The sequence below is a fragment of the Lycorma delicatula genome, chromosome 12 (assembly GCF_047948215.1).
Source record: "Lycorma delicatula isolate Av1 chromosome 12, ASM4794821v1, whole genome shotgun sequence".
In the NCBI taxonomy this organism is placed as follows: domain Eukaryota; kingdom Metazoa; phylum Arthropoda; class Insecta; order Hemiptera; family Fulgoridae; genus Lycorma; species Lycorma delicatula.
This window is the reverse complement of record NC_134466.1, coordinates 57494324-57519916: the sequence shown is the minus strand read 5'-3', so window position 1 is coordinate 57519916 and position 25593 is coordinate 57494324. Positions and strand designations below refer to the sequence as shown.

Here is a 25593-nt window from a genome sequence, read left to right as displayed (position 1 = left end):
ATTTTTATACACTTACTAGTTAAATGGATGAAACCTAATTTTTTTTTTGTTTGGGAGATGGAGAGTGAATTATGATAAAATCTTATTGTTATATTATTACTAAAAGTTAAAATAAACCAAAAATTTTTGAAAAATTGATATTTATATACTTTGATCGGCTCCTCCACCCCCAATATTGCCCCCCCAAAGTATTTTTTTTTTTTGGGGTCGCTTGCACTACTACTATGCCTAAGACAGAAAATATTTTGTTAAAAAGTATACAATAAATAAAAAAACAATGTTTTTTGATTTTTGAGAAAAAGGTCATGAAACATCAAGAAATGCAAAAAAAGCCATACTAAATTTTTTACTGATTACCATACTCTCCTTCTTACAGCATAGCTCTACAGCTAAGATGCCAAAAAGTAAAAAATTTAACTAAAAACTGAACCAATTAATAAAATTTTAATACTATAAAAAAAAATCATGATGAACAAATAATAAAGATATTTAAATTAGAAACCCTCAGATCCTACATTTTCTGTTTGTTCAAAGTTCATACAGATTTAGCAGTTACACCTTTAGTAAATTATACAGATGCACCTACATATACAAAAATTTCAACAGTTCTATCTTATTTTAAAAATAATTTATTCTTAAAAAACCCATCTCCCTCTGCATACCAAAATGTCCGCATGTATAAGTGTGTGTGTTCAGTGTTTCACACTTTAAATCTCCAGAACTGCTCAACTGATTTTGACTTGGTCAGATTACTTCTATACATGTGGTATTAATGCTATTAAATTTTCAACTTAAAAAATTAAGGGAGTGAGGCTGTAGAGCAAAGTGAGGGTAGAATTAGATAAATGATAATAGTAAAACTGTAAAAACGTATTTTAAATGGCCGCTAGTACCGCCACATCCACACAAATGATATATGTACGGTATGCGTGTGCATTTTAGTTAGAATCATTAAAATAAATAAACAAAAAATATTATATTTAAATAAAATGAAAAATATTTAAAATTAAGTTGTGTATGTAAGCCATGCATCAGAAAAAATCTGCGTGACAGGAAAGTTCTACAACTATGTTGTCAGCTTTTTATAATTTATAACAAATCAATTTTTAATTGATTGATGATGATATTTTTAAATCTTTACCAAAATTCAGAAATAGAAAATACTAATATTTTACAATGAACGTAAACACTTTACGTTAAATCATTATTACCAATAACAATAATTAATAATAAATTCATATCACTAAAAAAAAAATATTACCTTGAAGTATTAAGTACATCTTACACTACATTGATGACAAAAATAAATTAAAGGATAAAATTAATAGCAGCAATAAATGACATTTACATAAAATTAGGCTCAAACTGTATAATAAAATTATAAATTTATTACATCAAAAGAAAGATTTAAATATTTATAAACCTATAACTTAATAATAAAATCACTACTAATATATATGCACATGCATGCATGCATGCGAGTGTCACCACCAGTTGTAGTAAATACAACAGATAGCAATAGTTTAAATAAATTAATTAATAGAAATAATTCTAACATAAGTACAAACAACAAATCAGATATTTATGAAAGAAAATTATAAGCAATTAAAAATATACAAACAGCCGTAAAAGTTTTTAAATAAGCATGATATTTAAAAAATATGTTACTATCATTTATAAGATATAAATGTGACAAACAACGACCTAACCGTGCATATCATATTAAAAAAATACAAACTATTTTTAGAACTGAAGATGCAACAATAACGGATGTTCATAATAATTAAATCACATTTAAATAAACCACCAAATCATTATTCTGAATTTTCAAACTGGAATAATACCAATAGATAATAAATTTTAATAGATTAAATGTATAGGAAGAAAACATGTATCTTCCTATATTTTTAAATTTAATCCCAATCTTGTGGTGTAGTTGTAGCATGTCGGCTTTTCCTCCAGAGGTACCGGGTTCAAATGTTGTTCAAGCATAGCATTTCTCATATAGTGTATTACAAAATTTCCATTAAGTAACTTTTGTGGTGAATTAATTTATCACACAAAAAATTACACATGTTCATCTGATGAAGTGATGTTTATTATGAAAGCGCTCATGAGCAAATAAAACCTTAAAAATCATTCAATTTAGGCTTGATTAAAACAATTCATTAAAAATAAAACAGAGGCAAATTAAATTATTTATTATTACTTTAATGAAAATTAAGATGACCATCTAATAATAAATGCAAAAGTATAAATCAATACTTTCTTTTCTACCATTGAATTTATTATGGGCATTGCAAAGAAAAAAAACAATCATTTCATCCAGAAAAAATGGCATTTATGGATTAATTTTCATTATTGGTCCAAGAAGTGAGGGGTTTAATAAGTGTTGTTTTATATTGGATTGAAGCCCTAAACCCTATAACTTATTTAATATCTTTTTTAATACAACTCCCTTTTTATTATGGTCTATTTTATAAAACTGTAACACTCCTTCAAATTTTTCAGGGCTTGAATTTAATTGATCATAACATACAGATTGCTCCATCAAGAGCAAAGTGGAGCAAATAAAATGAAATATTAATGGTCAATTTAGAAATAATAAATTTACTTCTTGAAGTCAATGCTTAAACAAGTAGAACCCACCTTTAAAATCTTTAATATATACAGACTTCAAAAATTAAAAATTTAGAAAAAAATTAAAAAACCTAGGGAAGGGTTCTTATGTTGTTAATATATTTCTACAATTTAAGAAATTGATCAATTTACAAGGTTTAAACATGAAAAAGATTGGCACAGCACTGATAAACCTTTCCAGCAAGCGCTTTTTACATTTAAATTTAATACTAACAACACATTATACAGATGTGCACCAAATATAACCGAAAATGCCAAATTTGGAGGAGGATGAAACTTCTACCTAAACATCAAATAGTTTTGGAAGAAACTTTATAAAAGACAAAATCTTTTAAAAACACTAAAAATTAGAGGAGTAAAATTTTCAGTAAGTCCACCACAACCATAATTTGACCTGTAACCCTTTTGAGAGGCCTCCCAATTCTTAACTCTGATATATACAAATCATCAAACCAAATTTAAAACCTTTTTTAGGCCAATCCAAGGTTATTAACCCAACATGACAGAAGACAAATACATGCATGTGAATGATCACAATTAATATTTATTTTGACTAATAAGTGAATATAAAAAAATTTATAGAAAATGTGAAAATACCATTCTTATTGTAATGTTTACTTTATTTTAAATATCAGGAAAGTAAAATTACATAAATTTTTTTTTGAAACTGGTTAAAAGTACGTCACTAGAGTAGTAATTTGTCACAGTATGCTCAGGTAATTAAGATTATACATCTTTAGGCTAATAGTAAATGTTAGGTAAATAATAATTACAAAAACTAAATAAATATATTTAATAATCAGTTGCGTTAACAACAAAACAAAATTTTAAATAAAAATTACTGTAGTAAATATTGTAAATAAGAGAATTTCATTGTAAAAGGTTTTTAAAGCTTAAATTAGGGGGAGTTTCAGCTCTGGTAGAATAAAAGTGATGATACATAAAGGTGTATAAAGTATACTTCACAAAACATAAAAATTAATTCAGAGATCCTCATAACTTCTATCACTCCTTCATCAACATGTAATTTACATATAGCATCCCTTTAAGCTGAGAAACCTGATGCATGATTAGGGTTACCGAATTCCAATAAGAAGTCTGGTCAGCAAGCAGATGTGTGTTGAAGACATCCTCAATTATATCACTGCAACCTGATGGAAGCCAAGCCTCATCTTACGAAGTAAGGGAAGACTAGATTTAACATCTGAAGTATGGATATTTAATAGCAGATATGATCACTAAAAAAGAGGCAGCTCTTCATTATGATTAGGAAGTTTAGGCCAATAAGCCTGCATGCTTTAAATCTCAACCATTAAAGACCTACATGAAAAGCTAAGCAAATTGGATTTTGAGACAAATAATGGATTTTTGAGACGTAGAATAAACACAATTTAAAAACAAAAGAACAAGAAACAACTAAAAGAAAACCCAACAGCATACGGAAAAATAGTGTTCGTATAACTTCACACATTGATTAAGTAATTATTATTGGGAGATGATCTGTCTAGGTGAAAAAAAAAATTACATTTCATAAGTTTTGTAATTAAAATTATTCATATATAATTTAGAATCTAAGGTTTATTCATTCTTGAACTGAAAATATACATTTTTATTTTGTTTTCACTACCATAATTAAAAATGTTAATTATTTATCCTGGGATACCAACAATATTTACCAAATAGCTTCAATGAAATGATCACAGTATTGGTGTTTGCCACAAATTGTGGTAAGAGGTCGAAGAAAGCATACCGAAAGCGTCAGTATAAAAATTTTATAAACATTGTAAAAGATTGAACAAATAAATAAACGAAAAAAATAAAAACATTTAATAATAAGGAATTTTAGAATAAATATTTTAATTTATTTATTTTTAGTAATTATTTGAACAAGAAAAACAGTAAAACAATTTTTTTTTGGTATGATTAATGACAAACAATATTAAGACCTGATATGATAAACATCTGATAAGGGATAATTAACAAATAAAGGATATAATAATAAAGCTAAAAACATGTACACTAATAACATTAAATTCGTAACTGATAACTGGTATTAATAATAGAAATAAAAAAAAAAAAATCCTTTGACAAATCTACTTTCATAATACACTATTAGGAAATATTATGAATATTTAAAATTTATCACCCCAAAGTGATTGAGTAATTAAACTCTAACTATTCTCAAACAAATTGTTTTGATGTAAAACTTTTCTCTAATCCTACTACACCTAAATTAACAATTTTTTATTAAATAAATGATAAATTAAAATGAAAGCAAAAAAAAAAAAAAACTCCAATCAGATTATACTATTCTCCATTTTACAAGACACTGTTTTAGGGTTATATGTTTTATCATAAAATGATGTCTGGTATTATGTTCCTTTGTTAAAATTTCACATTAAAAGTTCTTTTTTGGCTAATCCAACATAGGTTTCAAACTGAAAATATGAGTGAGAGATAGAGAAAAAAATTTATTGGTTGACTAAAGCGAACAACATTATTTATTGTATCAACAAACAGTTAAACTGTCCTGAAATGAATTTTAGAATTCAACAGGAATTTTATCTGAGCCGGGCACCTTATTTGAAGCCCATTTTAACCCTTTCACGTGTAATCAACCTATGAAGCTCTTTATTTACAATAAATGGCATGGCATACACAGTTACAGATCTAACCAAATTATTTAATAAAGCACTAAAATATTTAACCCAAATCTCGGGTCTGATACCACTACAACATTTAGAAGTATAATCCTTAAATTCCCTTACAAAATTCTAAAAATCCTTAGAACACTCAATGCCATTAAACTGTAACGTAAACCTGTAACCCATAAACAAACAGTTTTTGATATAATGATTTAAATATTTTTCTAACTTCAAAGTGCTCCTCTCAAACTGGATCGAAGCATTTTCCCTAAAAATACTGCGATACCAAAATACCCTCCTACTTGCCTTGACAAATTCATCATCAAACCAAGCTATAACTTCTTCTCCAGCCATGCCGATGCCACTTACTCTTTTATGCAGTTTCCACAATAAATGTCTTAAACTCTTAACATCTGCTCTACATCCAATAATCCCTGAAGGTTAAATTTACCTGAAGTGCTTATTGTCATTGAATATCCACTTCAACTTTGGTAAAAGATGTAGTATGTCCCCTGCCCTATTGACACCTCTAAAAGAACATTTCCTATAGGACTGAAAAATCTGTCATAATTTTAAAAGCAACCATCAGCCTATAACAGATGTATTACCGACATGCTACTTTCCTGAGATAAATTTCCCTCTCTGGCTGTCCCATTTAGCATCATCTTATTGAATGTTTCACATAAATAATTCCCTCACACCATTAGAGCCTGAATCCCTTATAGCTGGTAGGCAAATAATTTGAAACGCCAAAAAATATTCTCCCTTTCTGCAACATTTTTTGATTTCATTTTTTTAAATATAAATATTCAAATTAAAAAAAAATTAATAAGAACAAAAAACATTTTTATAACATTTAGCTATGTTTTTAAACAATTTAAACTAACTATTGAAGCTAAGAACCGAGTATGGTATATCTACTAAATAGCGTTAACAAAAACCTTAAGCAATAAAGAAATCCAAGGTCCCATCACTTGAATTGAAAGTCAAACCTGCTTATGAAATGGTGGTGATCCACACAATTACCTCAATGTTTTAACAACTGATGACGATAAAACTTGAAAAATTACTATTGCTACTGCAATTACCAATTTTGACAACTGGACTTCCGAAGACATTAATTATATCAATTAATTAGCAAATATATAATTTTATCAAATATTATGAGATACACAAATCTAAATGTAAATTAAAAAAATCATTTGACTGACCTGGAAGTATGGGCTACATGCTGAGAGGACCATTTTATGTGCACGTAAGAATTGGCCCTCGACAGCTAGTGTCACGTCAACAAACGCCTCATCATGTAGTAATTGGTCAAATACAGATAATAAATTTGATTGGTGATTATTCCACCGAAGACAAAATCTTTGTGATCCTAACGACATTTTTATTAGCACCAAATATTACTGGCAGCAACTGCAACATTAGTTTCCGTTAACCCACTGCAAAAAAAAAAAAATTAGTAAGAAACTAATAAAAATTGTATAAAATATGCAATAATAAAATTGTGTGTAAATGCATTCAACATACATAAGGAAAAAACAAACATAAATAGTTAATAGCATCTTAAATCAAAATTCAAGGCACCTTCAAAACGTTTGTTGAATCGACATCTTTAATTTAACAAGTATGTCCTTATTTTTCTTCAACAACAGCAACAGCTGTTGCTATTAAATTAAACTGAAAAGCATACACAAAACAAATTTTTCCAATTTTTCTTTAACTGCAATCAGAAAATGTTGCTTGAAAAGCACACAGTGAAATGATGAAAAAAGGGTAAGAAACTGAAAATAATTTCCTTGACTTTACTAAGTGCTGATGGTGAGGTCTATAATGGGTATCAATCAACTGCAATATGACAAAATTACTGAGCATTTTTGAGATGATAGCAGGAAATTTAAGGAATAGGAGGTTTTAAAAATGATCTGAAACTGCATCAAGAATGTCAACATATTGCAGTATTAATATGACAATTACAAGTCAACAATAGTTTTTGACAATTATGACTGACAACATCTCTGCATATAAGAAATGATACTACCAGGAGACATGGAGCATTCTGATGAGAAGAATATTTTTAACAATGAACTCATCTCAAACAGTGATTAAGAAAATGTATATTAATATCCTTCATAAAAAATATTAATTCAAAAGGCATGAAAAATGGGAAACAAACTGAACTCTTTTATACAACAAAAATTTGCTGACCAATGCTTACCAAAGAACAACCACAACATGAACTCTGAAGCATCAATTTGGCACCAGCTGATTCTATCTGTTTTTTTCATTTGAGACATCAGTGATATGACACAGAAAGGAATTTGTATAAATGGGTTTAAGGATTGTTTAAAAAAATATATTAACACCGGAGAAATCAGGTAGCTACTGAAGGTAATTACTTTGAAGGCTCATAATTTTTACCAAGTTAATTTGAAAGAAACACATTCCAGAATTGTTTTGGGCTGTCTCATATACAGTTGATAGTTTCCAACAATTAAAAATGTAAAATGATCATATAAAGCAAGCATTTCCACATATTGTTTTTTTAACAAAAATTTATAGATCCTATAAATTTTTGTTAAGAAGAATGGAGGTACAACAAAAAAAACTTAGAATTGACAGTTTTTAAAATAAACATTTTACCATAAGAATATATATTAATTAAATTAAATATGGATATCATCAAATTCTTTAATTAAAAAAAAGAAAAATACACATTTAAAAAAATTCTGTATGGCATTCTTGAAAAATACAACAAATATTTCAACTTCTATAAATGAGAAAAAAATAAAATCAGCTTGCAAACATTTTTTAAACTAATAAATATTATTGCCTCATGTTGTTCTTGATTTTGCATAAAGCACACCTGTAGAAACAGGATTACTGTGTTCTCAAAAGCCTGTTTTACATTTAGTGTTGAATTCAAATCAATTTAATTTCAGTGATTGGTTTTCATTAAAATGTATAGAAATTCATGTGATTTTACTTTAGTAAATACATTAACATAAGCTAATGTAATTTTTCAGGGCTATAATTACATCATTAATCTCATTAAATAAGTATTCCTCATATCATCCCTCTCTCTCTCTCTCTTTTTCTGTTTATCCTCCAGAACCATCGTAAGGTATTACTTCAGAGGATAAATGAGGATATGTATGAATGTAAATGAAGTGTAGTCTTATACAGTCTCAGGTCGACCATTCCTGAGGAGTGTAGTTAATTGAAACCGAAGCACCAAAGAACACCAGTATCCACGACCTAGAATTCAAATCTATATACCACTAGACGAGTTCACATCTCATCTAGTACACCACTAGACCAACCTGGTGGGGATTTTCCTAATTTTTAAAAATGTAGAAAAAATGAAACTGCTACTAAATAATAACTGGGGTCACCCTTTAACTATGGTATGACATTTCAGATGTATTATAGTAAAAGTCATTTCCTTCTAAACGTCACTCTTTCACGATTTTCTAGCATTAACCTGCACATCACAATGTGGAATGTAAAGAACTTTACTTCAATAACACTGCAAAACTGTAAATCGCTGATCATAAATCATTTTTTATGCTCTTAAGAGTTCTTTATTGTCCTCTGTAACTACTTCATCATTCATTTCTTCTGCTACCTTCCAAATTTGTACTATAAAATTTAATTGTAATTTGTTTTACTACTAAAAATACTCCACCCTAATTAAACATCTATTCCCAAAGTATTTGATGCTTTATACTGTATTATTTGGTCCAGCTTTAGATTAGATGGTTTAATTGATTTTGGGGTTCATTACCTGATAACCAGCTCAGCCCTAGGCTGGGTTTTTTGTAGATGAGAGTTCCTGGACAGATCCATTCATGACACAGTCTTCCCATTAAACCAAATAAGAGATAGATTAATTCTAACTGGTTAAATCCACACAGATCTGATGAGCATCAAGCAAAATAATTAAAAAACCAATGAGGAGAAAAGGATCAAGAATAAGGGGAAAATGTGGATGATGATAAAGGAATAACCTACCAACTGAGGGAAAGTGGATGAGTTGGACAATCCAACCACAGAAGACTTCAGATCCGTCCAGGTAGTGTTGTGTATCTACCCTGCCCACAATCCAACAGGATATCAAGGTCTTTTTATCCAGATCAAGAGTAATACATTTTTTCAATAACTTTGTGAATACTAACTTAAATAACTGTTACAACAAACTGCCTTACAATATAATAGCCATCTGAAGAAAGACTTATGGAAATTCATGCTCATCCCACAACTGTGGGACATATAGTATCTAAATGCAAGTCTTAGCAATAGGTACATGGATTTTATTTTTCTAACAATAAAAAGAAACAGTACTTCAAATTTACTTGATATTATATTTTGAAGAATCATTATATGAAAATTAAAATTATTATTTATTGAAACTCAAAATATATCTTTACAATTAAAAATTTGTTCATAGTGCCATCTTCTAGAATAAGATCTAGTTTTTCCTATTTCAGAATTAAAATATTAGACTTGCCTACACATGTAATTAATGAGAAAGATGAAATGAAAACATGGAAAACCTTTGCCAGGAACTGATTAGTACAGATGATCTAATAACAAAAGTGATCAAATAGAAACACAGATTGCAATACTACGTTCATATCTAAAACTATTTTACCTTTAAGAAAGCCTTTATCTAAATTTTTTTGAATTTCAAATTAATGTAAAATGTTCTAATTTGTACTGTAAATGAAATCAACACTAATAAGTTCATATTTGACTAAACTGACAAACAAAACTGTGATAAGCAACCAATGGATTGTGCAGCAAGCCCTATATATATATATATATATATATATATATCACAGATACTGAATAAACATCATTGCTTAAATAAGGTGAAAAAAAAAATATATAATGCATGAACATAACATAATCATATGTGGTACATTCCTACAACAACACTAAAACTGAAATAAATTTTTTTTATCTACATATTTTGTTTTGTACTGTTTACAATCAATTATTTGGATTACAATAAAATATTTTTTTTTTAATTAATAAACCCTATTTTAAGAAACTGGTAACCTCAAAACTTCCCCACGTTTAATTAGGTGTAGTTGGGAATTTCCCATTATTAATGATTACATTTTTTTTGTACAACAGCCTTACACATTATGTACATTGTGTATTCTTTTGTAAAACTTACAGCTTTCTTAAAAATATTGTTGGTGAGAATTTTGAGTGTTAAGTGCCATTCACTCTTTGTAACTTTTTTGAGCTGATATTTGAATTAGATTTTAAAGTATGGTTTTTTTAATGTTTATACACTTAGGGCTTGTTTCAATAAAGTAAAACAAGGAATCAATAATGAATTTCACATAAATGTAATGTTGATTACTAAATAACACATTTGAATTATTATTCATCATCCTTAAACTTAACAACAAGGTTCTGATTTATATACACTAACAGAAAATAAATACATTTTAACAAGTAGCTGGGAGTTCAAAACAATTAAAGAACTTGTTATGATATTTCTTTTAAAGCATCAATGATTTTGAAAATTTGGTTTTGCAGTTTTTTTAAGCAAAATTTTCTATTATACTTGCATTAACAACTACATTATGCAATAACCAGCATCAACCTTCATTTCATGTTCCATTATATCCTCTATAACAGACTTCCCTGTTTCAATAAACACAATTCTGGTTGGGTTATACAGTGGTGGATATTGTGAAAAACAGATAAAAACATACAGATTCTTTTAATTTAATTTTTACTTGCATTATAAAATACATTGATTACACTGTGATCAAACTGGTTATTTTCTTGTCCAAATGTGGAGGGGCATTCTCCATTCTTTACCTACTGAAGAATGAAAATTATGTAGTTCATTGCAGGAATTGTTATAAGCATATAACAGTAGTTTTATTTTTTAATTAGCTATGCACACAGACTTCTTAAGGGAAATGTGATTTCTTATTAACACAGTGAATGATTTAAACAATTGTGAATGTAATATGTTAAGAAATAGCTAAATTATAACATAGAAGGAACTTACAGTACAAAAATTTGATTATTTTTATTTTATACAACCTCTTCATAATAAAGTTATGAAAATAGTAAGTAACAAAGTGTTTTTCATATGAGGTTATGTTAACAGAAACCCAACAAAGAATGCATTATACATTGATGCAATCCTTTGTGTTGTTACTGTAGAGTAAACAAAATCGAATGTAGTTTCACAACAGCACAATGTTAAATGTTAATTTAGTAAAAACAATCTTAGCTGATGAAAAATGTAACAAAAGCAAGCGATTCATTTTTTATTAGATTTAATTTGAAATTAATCTTCATTCTTCAGTTGCAATGAACTACATTAACTGATCGACCAAATAATGGAGTAGAACAGAATGAGTTTTCATAGAAAAGTTTTATTCTTAAATACCATGTTGTGCATACGTTGTAAAACTACCTTCTTGCCTGTTTGCTAATTTATTATATGCAGTGACATATTAAGAAATATAAACCAAAGTTTGTCAATTACTGCAATTGTGTTTCTCTCACACCCTTCTAAACAGCCACCATTCATATTCTCTAGCTCTACTAATGTCAATAACACAAAATATTCAAAAGTCTTACAATATTAATATTGTGGGTCATCTCACTTGCTATGTGATAAATATGATGCTAGGTAAGGTAATAACAATATCTTGATAAATATGATGGGGTAATTATACATAGTTATGGACTCACCTCGGATTTTAATGAATTTTGGAATATATCTTAATTAGAACCTAACTTATTTGTTACAATTGAAATAATTCTTCTGAAATGCCTTTCACCACAGTTATGTCCCTCATAAGTTACACAGTACCCGTAGCCAAAATTCTATTTTGCACTATACATGTGTAACATACATTACTTGCTGACTAAATAATTTTGTTTCAGTTAAATTTAGTTAGGATTACAGTTACATTTGTTTAAGGTTACGTTGACCAGAAGTCTTGAATTGTGAACTCCTCAAATAAATGACTAAGTATCTGCCAAATTTATAAATCATTTATAAACCAGCCTAACACAACTTAACCTTCACTTAAATGTAACTAAACCCAATTAAATTTCACTTAAACTAAGTTATTTATTCTGTAAATAATGTATATTGCACATTTACCAAAATCAACACCTTAAGCTTAACCTAACTTAATTTAGCTGTAAGTATATCTAACCTCATTCTTAACTTAATTTCATTGAAACCAAAGTATTTGGTCTTACTACCTTTTTTTCTGTTTGGCCTGATTTAGGGAATCACCATCGGGTATTACTTCAGAGAATGAAAGAGGATGATATGTATGAGTGTAAGTGAAGTACAGTCTTGTAAATCAGCTGATTTGGGAAGACGCGTTTTCACCACTAGACCAACCCGGTGGGTTTAATTATTTGGTCTAAAAATAGCTAATATTACATGTATACAGTGCTGAATTATGATATTTTTGGTGAGGTAACTGTGCAACTTACGAGGGATGTAACTCAGTTGAAAGGGATTCCGATGAATAATTTCAATTGTAACAAATAACTTAAGTTCTAAATAAAGTATATTCCAAATTTTCATCAAAATCAGAGGTGGTCTGTAACTATATAAATATCTATGATTGTTCTGTTATCACCCAAACATCTCATGGAATACCAAAAGAAGTAGAAGTTTGTTTAACCTAACTGCTAACAAATTTAATAAACTGGTTTACAAAACCATTTTTTATAAGCTAAACAATGACAGCATTTTCCCCTGCTGTTGGCATTCATTAAAAATAATGACAATGTAGAAATAAAAAAAATTTGAATTTGAACTTTTTTACGTAACATTTAACTTAAATATTAAAAATCAGAAATTAATAATTATTAATAAATCAATATAATTAAATTAAAAAAAAAGGGGGAGATGAAGTCTGATTTGACCGATGTGCCTTCCTCTTGTAAGATCCAAATACTTCATTAATTAAAAATTTATTTGGCTATAACTCTGGAACCAATGAAAATAAGTACCACTTATAATATATCATTGAAAGGCTCTCCATGAGGGCTTATTACTGCAGTAAAGAAAAAGATCCAAATTGTTTTGTATTTTGGGCTTTTTTGGACACTTTTGGTTCAGTCGATTGCAATCAAAAGGGGAGGTTGTACAACTAGATGTTACAACAGTCCTAAATCCAGAATTTCAACATCCTACAGCTAATCGTTTTTGAGTTATGCAAGATACATACGTACGTACAAACGTCACACCAAAACTAATCTAATGGATTCATGGATAGTCAAAATGGATATTTCTTTGAAATCCGAAATTTTTTGCAATCACAATACTTGCTTTACTTAATACAAAGAAGTAAAAAAAATATTATAGCTCATTAACCAGCTGTAATAAAGTCACAAATATATTTTAAATCGTCTAATCTATGGTAATATGAAATAGGTACAGATTTTAATAGACAATTAAATCAGAATGCGAAAACTAGTCATGGTTAAAACAACTTTTTTTTATTAACATTCTGAATATTACACAACATTCCATGAAAAATTATGATGATGAACATCAAGGATTAATACCTTAAATAGCTTGGTATGTTCAATAAAATAGCTTGGTAAGAAACTACTTGTAACAAGAAATTATGTTACAAGTTTAGTTTATTGCAAAAAAAAACTTGCAATAAACTACCTGCCAGGAAACAAAGATGTCATGTTCCCTCAACATATTTAAAAATAAATGTGGAAAATCTTTATGAACGGAGAAAAACATCCATAGAGTATGCTTTACATAATAAATCAGTAAGATTCTCTTAGATACAATGTTCATCACTATTTTAGACTTGCCATCAGCAGTACTGGTATAACTGCAACTGATAACCAATTATCTGAAAGAAAAACACTCTAATAACGATGAGCCTACAATTGCAATAGTTTTGAGATAGATCTGTATAAAGTTTGTCTTTACAAAACAGGTATTTCATATAAAAGGTTATGATTAAACATTTCCTACACAAAGAAATGAAAAAACAGAATTAAGAAATTAAATAATTATTATGTAATACCTACTTTATTGACAATTACAGCCAGCTTATTAAAAATTATCCAGTTAGGATTAGCAAAAATTTGCATTATTCTAGGTCCTAGAAAATCAAGAACCGCAAAAGTATAAATAAACAACTCCTCTTGTCATAAAAGAGGCAACAATCGTTGTTTATTTATTTCAAAATGCTTATTATGTATTTATTTGTTATTGAAGCAGAATAAAATACAACTATGATAAAAAAAATATAAATAAAAATTTACATGTAAAACATTTAATTACAGTATGGAATTAGATTTTTGTGATTTTATAATGAAACGCATATTTAAAACAATTGTTATTGGTTATTTTTTAAAAACAGTTTTTCTTTTTAAGGGTTAATAATTTTTTTATCATTTTTCCCACATTGTCTGCAGGTGTGAGATTGTAACTGTGTAAGACTACACAATTTTTCTACAGAACCTTCCAAACATTTTTATACATGCAGTGCAGTAAAACAATACTATTCTACTGCGTTGCATAAAGTAAGTTGTTTAAATACCATATTTTATTACATAGAATATTATATTAAAAATAGTACAATTGGTAACTTTTCAAATAGATGTTTTATTTTACTTCAAAATAAAATATTTTGTACATATTTTTTATGAAGAAAAAAATCTGTAAAAAGATTTTAATAAAATCATTAAAATTTATAATTTTTATTAAATGCTTCACCGTTTGTTTACATTACCAGAAGTCTGCTTTATTAATATTGGATTTATATTAATAAATGTAATTTTAAAAACCACTATCACTTTTTTAAAAGAAATGTCAACAAATTCTATACAATTAAATTAATATATATCTTATAAAGGAATTGACATATTAAAATAATTTGACAAACATGATGACATCCCATGACATCTAATAGACAAACTGAATTACAGTAAAAATTTTAATTTGTCCCAAGACGTTAATATCAGATAAGTAGGTTTTAATTTATTAAAAGGATAAGACTGTGAAGAGCTTTTTCGTAAATGCATAACATACTTTTAAGAAATGGTACCTATGTTTACAACCATATATTACAGGACTTAAAAGCCCTAATGATAAGATTAATGAGAAACTCACAGCACACCTATTGTGAATTGTACCTAAAGTGATGTTTATATTTCCTGTTACCTTTCTCAGCACAATTGCAATACTTCAATATCTAACCACATTTATCATTTATAGCATTCTCAGATTCACAGAATATGCTGCTAAAAAAAGTGCAAACACAATAAATACTACTTACACAATGGAAATGACATTGTTATATGGTAATAATAAAAATAAGAAGAAATCACAGAAAATTTATTCCGATATAAAAAAAACTTCCTCAGAATAAAGAAAAAACATACATGTTTTCTGAAAACTAATCATTCACCTTCTTATGTTTATTATAAATATATATTTATTTTTAAAAATCAATTTAATTTTTTTTTAGATCTAATTGGATGGAGGTCTAATGTTCTTTACTTATTACCATAACAATAGCATTACATCCACGATACGTATTCAAAAAGTTACTAGTTAACAGTTAATTCAAGTTATATTGATGATTAATGACATAAAATTTGAAATGTACATTAAAATCAGAATAATAAATGTATTATGTCTAACGTATATTCACACAAAAATCATGAAAACAACAATGTTATGATGCAAATTCTTGCAAGTTGTTTTAATATGAATGACTGTTTATGAGTTTCTCTGCTCCATCAATGGGAAGGAACTAGGAGCATTCAACATTAAAACACATCCCCCTCATACAGCTGCATCAAAACTGGTTAATTTTTTGTCCTTTATCTTTCTCTTAACTGCTTTTATCAGATAAATTGCCGAAGATTCTTTTGATAGTATCAATAGCAATTGTGGGAATGGCAGGTTGAAGTATGTTTCTTTCTGATCGCCAAGCGATGTACTACTTGTGAATACAGTTATTACTTTTATTAAGCGACACAAACACAAGTTAATATGCTTCAGTTTCTATACTGACTTTATAATATTTAATTATTAATAAATATTAAAATGCATTGTTTTTTAAATAAACATTTCAAACAGTGACATTGAAAATAAATAATTAATTTTAAGTTTGTAAAGTATTATATTGAATTTATTTTAACATAATTCAACTTTGTCATTATGCTAATTCTGAATGGTATCTTGGTTATAATATTTTACAAAACTGCAATTTTATTGTTCCTTTTTGACATTAAAAAAAGTAATTAAAGTTTCATTAAAAATGAAGCGATCCCACAATTATCATTTAAATATCACTGTACTAAAGTTACTCCACCTAACAAATTAGGTTTTAAAAATATTTAACTAAATAAAGTTACAAAATTAACTTACTTTTATCAGGAAACACAAGATCTTTACATTCATTTATTAATAAACATAATAATGGTGAGAATGAAATTAAAGTAATCAGCCAAACTTATTAATGACGGAAATTAAGTGAGGAAATTTTAGTGTAGTACTCAATGTAAAAGAAACTAACTGTATTCACACATAATCACAAAATACAACAGGAGATTGTCTAATGAAAGTGATTTGATAGCAGTAAACCAACTACGCTGTACCACTTCCACACCTCACAAATAAATAAATATTGTATTCAGACAGATATACAAAAACGATTATGTGTGGAATGGGTAAGGGTGTGCTACGCCACACATTAGAAAAAGAAATTGCCACAAAATCTGAAAAGATGATAAAGGGAAAATCCTGATCAGAACAGATCATAAAAATAAGTTAAAATCCAAACTAATTATTAAATAGTATATGAAATAAAATTGAAAAGATATAATTGGATAAACGTAATAAATTATAAGACATTAATGAAGATTTTTTTAAAGCACATATTATTTGTAAATGCTGAAGAATAGTGCAGATACTGAAAATTTAAAAGTTTATTTTTTTAATTAGTATATTTAAAACTTGAAAAGGGTAATACTGTTTCTATAAAAGAAAAAAATCTTTCAATTTGTGGGACAGCTTTTTAAATGGGTAACTAATGTATTACAAAGTTAATGGAAATATAAAAAGGCCCTTTCTCATATGCTTAAGCATTGCACTGAACCCTGAATTATTACATTACTTTCTGTAAAAAATAAAATATCACGTGTATTGTACGTATTCAATTTTTTTATTAATGAAACCAACAAAACAAACACAATTCTTTGTAAAAGAAAATACCATAACACATTATAAAAAAATTAAAAGAAATTAACTGCTATTCCTTTAATTATATGCAAAGTCTTGCATGACAGCAATTTATTTCTACAATGATCTGGTTTAGTTTACTTAATATTTGGCACAAACTTTCAAAAGGAAGGGAAATAGTTCATTCGCATGGTTCTCCAACACTAGCTGCCATAATAATTCTGCCAGTGGTTTATTAAAGCAATAAATAGAATAATTATGACATAAAGTGAAAAAATAATATTTCTGAAGGCAAAATACTAAATACACAGGAGTATCACAAATGTTAGGTTTTTTAAAATTTTTTGAGGTCTTGAAATCTAAACATAGTACTTTATGTTATTTATATGATCACAAAAATATCATTAACCTTACTTGTATTTTAAAAACAATATTCTTTCACAATGGATTTATTTTTGGAATACCAATTTTAAATACTTTTTAAAGAATTTTCAATAATTAAATTTATTTTCAAACTGTGTTTTTATATTAATCACCACATTTATTTCAGTTTTTTAGTTTGGAAAAAATCAACTCTGTTTTTTTCTGTTATTTACCTTATCTTTAAAGTAATAAGTAAGAAAGTACATGTGCGGTAGTTTCTTTGAACAAATGTTCATGAAATGCTTTGTCAATCTGAATGATTTTTTAACCAATGGTTTTATTTACATTCACAAAATGAGTTACGGCATAAACTTATCCAGATGGCTATTACTAAGTAAGCTGTTACGATTAAATTATACACAGAGCATGTCATTTTTAAACGCAAAAAAAAACCTGAAATTGTATTCTTAACATGTCCTTTGTATGCATACAGGCAATTAAAATATAGTTTATGTTAAGTTTTTATGTACTATACATATAATTCAAGTCTTCCCTGTAACTGATTGGTACGATAAATTTTGCATTTTTATATTATGTTCTTGTTCGACACAAAAATATATCAAAAGTTTTGCTAAATCGATTTATTTCGTTTAATTTATGACCAGATCACTACTTTATTTCTGTCTGCTCTACTGTTTGAATGACATAACCCAAACACAACATAACTTCTTTTAAAGAAACCTGAAGAATGGATGTGTTTTAAGTAAATATAACAATTTGCATAAATAAAATTAACTTACTTAGGATGCACTTCAAAAAAAAAGAAAAAAATTAAGACTGCTCCTCTTTTGTAAAACAAATGTTAATTTTAGCCAATAACACAATTGTAATTGTAAATCTTTTACAGAAACTTCTTCCCCCTTCCAGCAGGAAGAATGCTTTCTTGTTCACAAATTATATATCATATTTAATAAGATATTCCAGTGGAACAACAATTAAAGCAAATAAAAGTATGCGTGATTTTCATAAAAATATTTTTTATGGTATTTTGAGTATACTATCTGTATGCTTACATGAGTAATGTTTTTCTACTAATGAAAAATCAGTTAAGACAGTCTATTTTTCTGTCACTTTTCAGTAAATTGAGATTTGATTTTTGCAAACCTTTTAACAAGAAAGAGCCTTGGTTTAATCAATTAGCTCATAAATTTAAAAAGTATGCAATAGCTTGAGCATTTCCCCACCAAGTAATCAGTGGTGAGCATACCTTTTATTAAAAAAAATTATTAAGTATTATATGTTACTTCTTTCTGAATGTCTTTTGCTCACTCTAGTAAAAAAAAAAAAAAATTGATGAATTTCTTGTCTAATAACAACTCTCCAGGATAGTGTAAGTAGGGATACATGTATGTTAATGATTCATTACTACTGAGTAGTGGCACTTTTTATTCAGCAATCTATGTAATTACTAAGCACTTAAATAATGTAACTTACCGCAGACCATTTTAGAAAACAAGAAATATTTAATAGTTAAGGAGATATGGTAAATTCAAATTTAGAATGAATAAACAGAAAAAAAATGATAACCTAATACGGGATGTCAATTGTGAATGAAAATAGATAAAAAATTCAATTATAATATAGATTATTATATTAGAAATTTCATACATTAGCAGGATTTTTACAATAACAAATTTAATTCAATGCAAGATTACTAAAAAAAATTAAAACACTTCAAGAATGCCCATATCAGGAAATATAAAATGAAGATAAATATTAAGTCAGAGTATTACTTAAACATCAATATTCAAATACATCATTCTCACAAATAGTGATTAAAATAGAGCATGGCTAAAAAACTTTATAAAATAACATTTAAACTAAATTACAGCTCAAGAGATTATCAACAAAAATAAACCATTAACTATAGAATGCTGGTCATAGCAATAAGTCAACTAAATAAACGCTCAACCTAGTTACTGGCAGTCTTGAGAAATAAAAGAAGGAACAACATTAACATTTAATACAAATGGGATAACCTAAACAAAGTAGTTAACAGATCTATTACCTAAGTAAGAAACAATGTAATCCCAGGAATCAACATTTTAAAACAAGATTCATTCATGCTAGGAGGAATTCTTAAAAAATTAAACAGCAAACTAACATCATACCAACTTAATCGCCAACTATCTATTTTAATAGTTCTAATTTAAAGAAATTATTAGTTAGAATAATGCCAGAAATCAGATGGCAAAACAAACTCTTAAGTAGATGAAATTTCTTGGGAAACCATTAAATTATAATGTAAATACTCTACATGTATAAAAAAAAATTCATACAAGAAATATTTAATAGTTAAGGAGATATGGTAAATTCAAATTTAGAATGAATAAACAGAAAAAAAATGATAACCTAATACGGGATGTCAATTGTGAATGAAAATAGATAAAAAATTCAATTATAATATAGATTATTATATTAGAAATTTCATACATTAGCAGGATTTTTACAATAACAAATTTAATTCAAATAAAAGGTTTGATTTTTGCAAACCTTTTAACAAGAAAGAGCCTTGGTTTAATCAATTAGCTCATAAATTTAAAAAGTATGCAATAGCTTGAGCATTTCCCCACCAAGTAATCAGTGGTGAGCATACCTTTTATTAAAAAAAATTATTAAGTATTATATGTTACTTCTTTCTGAATGTCTTTTGCTCACTCTAGTAAAAAAAAAAAAAAATTGATGAATTTCTTGTCTAATAACAACTCTCCAGGATAGTGTAAGTAGGGATACATGTATGTTAATGATTCATTACTACTGAGTAGTGGCACTTTTTATTCAGCAATCTATGTAATTACTAAGCACTTAAATAATGTAACTTACCGCAGACCATTTTAGAAAACAAGAAATATTTAATAGTTAAGGAGATATGGTAAATTCAAATTTAGAATGAATAAACAGAAAAAAAATGATAACCTAATACGGGATGTCAATTGTGAATGAAAATAGATAAAAAATTCAATTATAATATAGATTATTATATTAGAAATTTCATACATTAGCAGGATTTTTACAATAACAAATTTAATTCAATGCAAGATTACTAAAAAAAATTAAAACACTTCAAGAATGCCCATATCAGGAAATATAAAATGAAGATAAATATTAAGTCAGAGTATTACTTAAACATCAATATTCAAATACATCATTCTCACAAATAGTGATTAAAATAGAGCATGGCTAAAAAACTTTATAAAATAACATTTAAACTAAATTACAGCTCAAGAGATTATCAACAAAAATAAACCATTAACTATAGAATGCTGGTCATAGCAATAAGTCAACTAAATAAACGCTCAACCTAGTTACTGGCAGTCTTGAGAAATAAAAGAAGGAACAACATTAACATTTAATACAAATGGGATAACCTAAACAAAGTAGTTAACAGATCTATTACCTAAGTAAGAAACAATGTAATCCCAGGAATCAACATTTTAAAACAAGATTCATTCATGCTAGGAGGAATTCTTAAAAAATTAAACAGCAAACTAACATCATACCAACTTAATCGCCAACTATCTATTTTAATAGTTCTAATTTAAAGAAATTATTAGTTAGAATAATGCCAGAAATCAGATGGCAAAACAAACTCTTAAGTAGATGAAATTTCTTGGGAAACCATTAAATTATAATGTAAATACTCTACATGTATAAAAAAAAATTCATACTTATTTTATAGTTTTTTTTGTAATGCAAATTTAATACTAGTCAGTGTTTACTTACTTATAAAATAAAAATTGCTGTTAAACAGAAAATAATTTTTGGCTTCAATAGTTGATATGAAAATAATATTACTTTATTTACTAATAAAACAGTGATAATTTTATTTAATATAATTTTTTTTTTTTTTTAAATTGGACTAGTATGAAAAGTTAATAATAGGTGGTAAAACTAGTTCAATTTTTTAAAAGGCAATACAAATTTCTACCTGTTGACGTAAAATTACTTATCACACGATAGGTAGCTTTTGTAGGTGTAATAGAGGTTGAAGTCTGATAAGCGCATACGTAACAAAAAAAAGATAATTGAACACCGCACCAATAACCGATCTTTGAATGTTCACATCCATAAAAAATAATTATTTTACACTAGAAAATATGAAAAAATATATGAATATTTATTCTACAAACAGTATAAAAACAAAGTGGTGACCTGTCGTCCCATATAATCGCTAACCATGAATCATACAGGTGTTCCATTCACATGATCTAAGACTAGCCAATAAGAAAACATTGTAGGAAGCCTACATTAGTTTTCAAACGGGAATGTACCAACCACTAGCCCGACCTTTATCAGCTGAAAACAAACATTATCACAATAAAAATGCTCCTTTCAATATTATATAAAAATAATAAAACATTTAATGAATAATTAATAACGCCTAACGTTAAACGCCCAGCCCTTCCGCCATGTTGCACAACCATTTGCCCCTCCTTTCCCTCCTTGTTTTACTCAACCCTTTAACCGATCGAATTTGTAAGAAAACATCTACAATAATTTTCTTCCCCAAATATAATTTCACAGTAATAATCACAAATTATAACACAACCTATCACATAACTGAACACTTAAAAATAACAAAAAAAACCACAAGATTACATTAGAGAAATATATTGATTTTTATCGGGGTAGAGGTGTCGACGACCCTACTGCGTATTTTCCAAGCTATGACAATACTAAATAACAAATAAATTAAAACACAAAATAACACAAAACTGTATCACAACGATAATTACGCATATTATAAAATTAATCACAATATACCTTAACATTGTAAATGTTTTTTTATAGTTGAGGGTGGGATTTCAACACGGATCGAAATTATTCACTACACTTCAAGACGCCATGTCAGCAAGGCTATCGCTGTTGCTGCCCCGCCGAGTGGTGGGAAAAGCCACAACCTCTAAACGGAATTCCAAGCCCCAAACAGCGGAAATAGAAACAATGAATACGCGCCACTTTTAAACAATAACACGGCTTAATATAAATCACCCTTTGAATATCTACACTAAAAAAAAAAACATCATAACCTTAAAAATATTTGAATTTTATTTGGAAAATAGTTATATATTATGGTACTAAGATTAATGATTTTTTTCCATAATAAAAACATTTTAAAAATAAACACTATCAATTCTTTTTATTTAAAAAAAAAGGCTATTTATATTACCTCTTATGTTAGGGTGATGTAACTCGTATTTAAAGCACTGATATAAAATCTTTTATTTTTTTTAATTGGAGCACATTTTACCCCTTTCACTACTATGATTCATTCAATAAAAAAAAAAAAAAAAAAACAAACAAGGATCAATTAATTTAATAACAAACTCAAAACGTACCGGTAAAAAATAAATGGATAAAAAGTGATGGCAATAAACTAACAATAAAAATTGTATAAAAGGATAGATTACCAGATTACAAATTACTAATCATTAAACCTAACAGTGTGTGATGAGATAGCGCTCAAAACTATTGAAAATCATTCCGTTTTACTTTGATTAAACATTCTGAAATTATTTAAAAAAAATTAATTACACGTCTTTGAACAAAATAATGAAAGAAAGAGCACCTTCACTCATTTAAACATGACAGCTAGCTGATAGAAAGATTAACTAAATTTTTACATAGACCAGACAGGAAGGATATTCAACAAACTAAGAGAAAACTAGTATAACTTACTCAACATCATAAATCTTTTCATATGAACAATTTATCACATATTTATTACACACAAACTTAAAATCACACATCAATAATACACACTTAGAAATGGTACATAAACATAAAATAACCTTGGTGTTATGAAGTATATATTAATCTAAAGAATTAGTAGAATAATATGAAAAATTAGAACACACCAAAATATATCATACACACATATCCTTCAGGAATGCTCAATTCAGGAATATTGATAAATGTGTTTATTCAGAACATTAAAATATTTCATCAAATTGTTTTTCAACCTTTCTCTTCCTTAATACTATCAAACAGCTAAAATTACATCAACATCTGTAAACAAAAGATGCATGAAGACAATAACATAAAACAGCCGTGTGGAAATAAACTTCAGAAAATCTTGCCATGAATAAGTATTTGTAATATAGAGGATACTCTTCTTTTTATTAAAAAAAAAATCTGTAGATAACATGTTATACGCACAAAACTTATGGTTATCACAGGATACTGTCAAGTGAAAGTTTTATGCTTAATTTTTATTTTGTATTTTAGAATGATTGGAAGATTTGAGTTTATCTGAAAAGCACTTTGGCCATCAGGCATAATGTACAAAAATCAGACAGCAACAGATTAGCTAGTGCACTCCCCCCCCCCCCCCAAATTGGATCATACAGGATTAAATCTGGAGATCTCAATATGCTAAGCATGGACCTAGTAGGGACAAACCTATCTATTACCAAAAACGGGGATGTAGAGATCAACAAGGAAAAGGAGAATGGCTTGAGAAAGGATAATTTTAATAATAGTAAAGGATAACAATCTTTGAAGGAACCATAGTGCAAGACAAAAAATCTCAACCAGAAAACCTCAAAACCCTTTCCAAACAACAGGCTTCCATTCTGCTCATAAATTATCAGGCAACTGGATATTTTATTCAGATGGGAGAAGCAAATTACAGATCAATGATTTAATATTCACATATGATGTAATAAAAACTAATTTCCCCTTCCCTAAAAATTTAAAAACCATCTTAGAACAGAGATACAGTTGTTTGCTGCTCTTGAAAACCCTGATTTCTTTTCTCCTATGATAATCTGGTTAGACTCTAGTCTAACTGGTTAAAGTAAATAGTGCTTCGGTCATAATTGACAATTGTTATCAATAGTTAGAAAAGTATTTTTCATTAAATCAGACACATGATAATCAAGAATTACATAAGAAATTACTACAGAATGCATTAGGACATTCAGTTTGGAAAAGATTCAAGATGGGTTTGGGTCAACATTCTTTCCACCCATATATTTATAAAAATCGTTGTGCTTCAAAATACTTGTTTTGTTGTTTAGTTTTGAATCTCAATTCAACACCCATTTACTTGATAAATTTTTTTATCATTACATCAGTTTTTTGTTTCTAGAAAATTTAGAGAACTGAAACCAGGCTTTTATCCAATAGGCACCACAACCAATAATTTTTTTTTCTTTTTATGTATGCTCTTAATAGGAGAGAAAGCTCGTGGCTATGCATACAGTCAGAATTATTAAGCCATCAAGCTCCATAAAAGAATTAGGTACATTCAATATCTAAACTAGGAAGAACTTCACACAAGATATATTATATATATTTAGAGATAAAGTTTAAGTTGGATCTCTCACAAGCCATATAATTTTCAAGATGAACAGTAGTTTTTCTTAACAAATTCTGGGTCTTTTCTCAAATGACTGTTTAATTGCTGAAGGAAAAGTAATTTGTTGCAATATGTTTGACTTGGTCAACACAAAACTGTCAAGTAATGTGCTGCCTCCATCCTTGATAGTAGATAAGATCTTCTGGAGAACTATGAACATGATGAACTTCACTACCTGAAGAAATTTTTAAGTACTTCTTTGGATGGGTCTTCTTATCTAGTTTTATAAATGACTCATTGTCCTTTGAGGATAAATCATTCCTTTCTTGCTACTCAGCTCTTTTCCC

At 27.7% G+C, this 25593-nt stretch overlaps 1 protein-coding gene across 4 annotated transcripts in view; it reads right to left on the bottom strand.

Moving 5' to 3' along the window:
• ttk (zinc finger and BTB domain-containing protein ttk) overlaps positions 1 to 22799 on the bottom strand; it is a 95642-nt gene extending 72843 nt beyond the window's left edge. For 3 of the 4 annotated variants that reach the window (XM_075379639.1, XM_075379636.1, XM_075379638.1), the window contains exons 1-2: positions 22708 to 22799; positions 6497 to 6730 (exon numbers count right to left, since the gene is read on the bottom strand). In XM_075379639.1, coding sequence (XP_075235754.1) covers positions 6497 to 6673 — 177 coding nt within the window. In that variant the 5' untranslated portion in view covers positions 6674 to 6730; positions 22708 to 22799. Of the gene's footprint in view, positions 1 to 6496; positions 6731 to 21666; positions 22190 to 22707 lie in introns of those variants that run through there. The other variant, XM_075379637.1, reaches the window with a different exon arrangement.
• Between the last annotated feature and the right edge of the window lie 2794 nt (positions 22800 to 25593).